Below are 1,341 nucleotides of genomic sequence, written 5' to 3'. Positions count from 1 at the left end.
GCATGCTCGACGAGTTGGCCGTCATGCGGGACGTCGAAGCGCGCGGCTGTCGATGACGAGCAGCCGTGATTCGAGAGTGAACGCGAGGACCGGGGATGCGCGGCGCGAGGGGCCGCGGCCTGGTGCTGTGTGGAGGGTCATGTGAGGAGCGTTCGCTGGCCGGCTGCCGCGCCGTCATGACGAAGAGGGAAGGAAAAGGCATGAGTGACTGATTTCATTCCAGCGAGCGTGATCAACAGGAGGACAGGAAACACAACATGATGAACGAACACATGATACCAACGCGCAGCAATTCTTGTCTGAGTAGCATATTCAGTAGCAAACAATGGCACGACTACCGGAAACAAAGCTGAAAAGTCGTGAGGTTGCGTTACGCATCGTGTGCCTGCCTGCTTCCCTACCAAGCTGCTGCCAGCCCTGGCAGGCTTCCATGCCCGCTTCGTGGCTCTTGTCCATTCGACCACGATCCTTCCCTACCGTACTACACACACACACACAAGATAATCGTACACCGCGATACAGGACCAGAGAGGAGGAGAATAAGGGAAACGAACTGTGAGGGGAAACGAAAAGGCCAGAAACCATCCCGGTCTACCTTACTGTCCCTTCGAGCGCGCGGCCGTTGCCAGCGTCGTCGTGACGCCCCATGCCATGACCGCCGCACCGGCAGCCATCAGGCCATAATACTACTTGCGGTTGCCGTGGAAGATTTGGCGGACAAACCCCCCGATCCAGTCGACAAAGAGCACACGGAAGAAGGCTTGGAGCCAGTTGCTGCTGTCGGCATTCTTGGCGCCCTGAGCGGAGCTGGATGCGACAGCACGGTCGTTGCTGAGATTGCGCCTTCGCAGCTGGCCATCCGCCGAGTCCTCTCCCTGCGGGGCGGCACGCTGTCCAATGCTGCCATCGGCTCCGTCGTCGTCCAGCTCGTCCATCTCGTCTGGTGGGGGCGCGCGGGCGCTGGTTTGGTCCTGTTGGACAGGCGGACTTGGTTGGCTCTTGCTAGTCCCATGTTCTGGAAGTTCCAACGCTGCAGCTGGTGTGTCCGTGTCGCTCTTGACGTCGAGATCGGAGCGAGAACTCTTCAGGACCACGCCCTCGTCGTCATCGCTAGCAGGAGAGCGCAGGAGATCAGGAGTCACCTTGACGGCAGGGCTGGGCAGGCGAACCACAGGCGAAGGTCGAAGATCCTCCACGGCCTCCTCGTCATACTCCTCTTCCTCGATGCGTCTGTGATCCTCTTCCACAATGGAAGCAAGAGATGTCAGAGATCGATTGGACACCATAGAGCCATGCGACTGCTTTCTAGTCGGTACGTCAAGCTTGGTCGCAGTGACGGGA

General features: G+C 59.2%; 1 protein-coding gene across 1 annotated transcript; it reads right to left on the bottom strand.

The window, feature by feature from the left end:
• Positions 1-686: 686 nt before the first annotated feature.
• Positions 687-1,327, bottom strand: VDBG_08849 (hypothetical protein; the record flags this gene model as incomplete). Its single annotated transcript, XM_003001007.1, has 1 exon — positions 687-1,327. One exon carries the CDS (start codon positions 1,284-1,286, stop codon positions 687-689), a length of 600 nt encoding a protein of 199 aa, XP_003001053.1.
• Positions 1,328-1,341: the final 14 nt, after the last annotated feature.

This window comes from Verticillium alfalfae, genomic scaffold, assembly GCF_000150825.1.
Source record: "Verticillium alfalfae VaMs.102 supercont1.13 genomic scaffold, whole genome shotgun sequence".
Lineage (NCBI taxonomy): Eukaryota > Fungi > Ascomycota > Sordariomycetes > Glomerellales > Plectosphaerellaceae > Verticillium > Verticillium alfalfae.
Note: the sequence above shows the minus strand (reverse complement) of the source record. Positions and strands in the feature narration are given on the sequence as shown.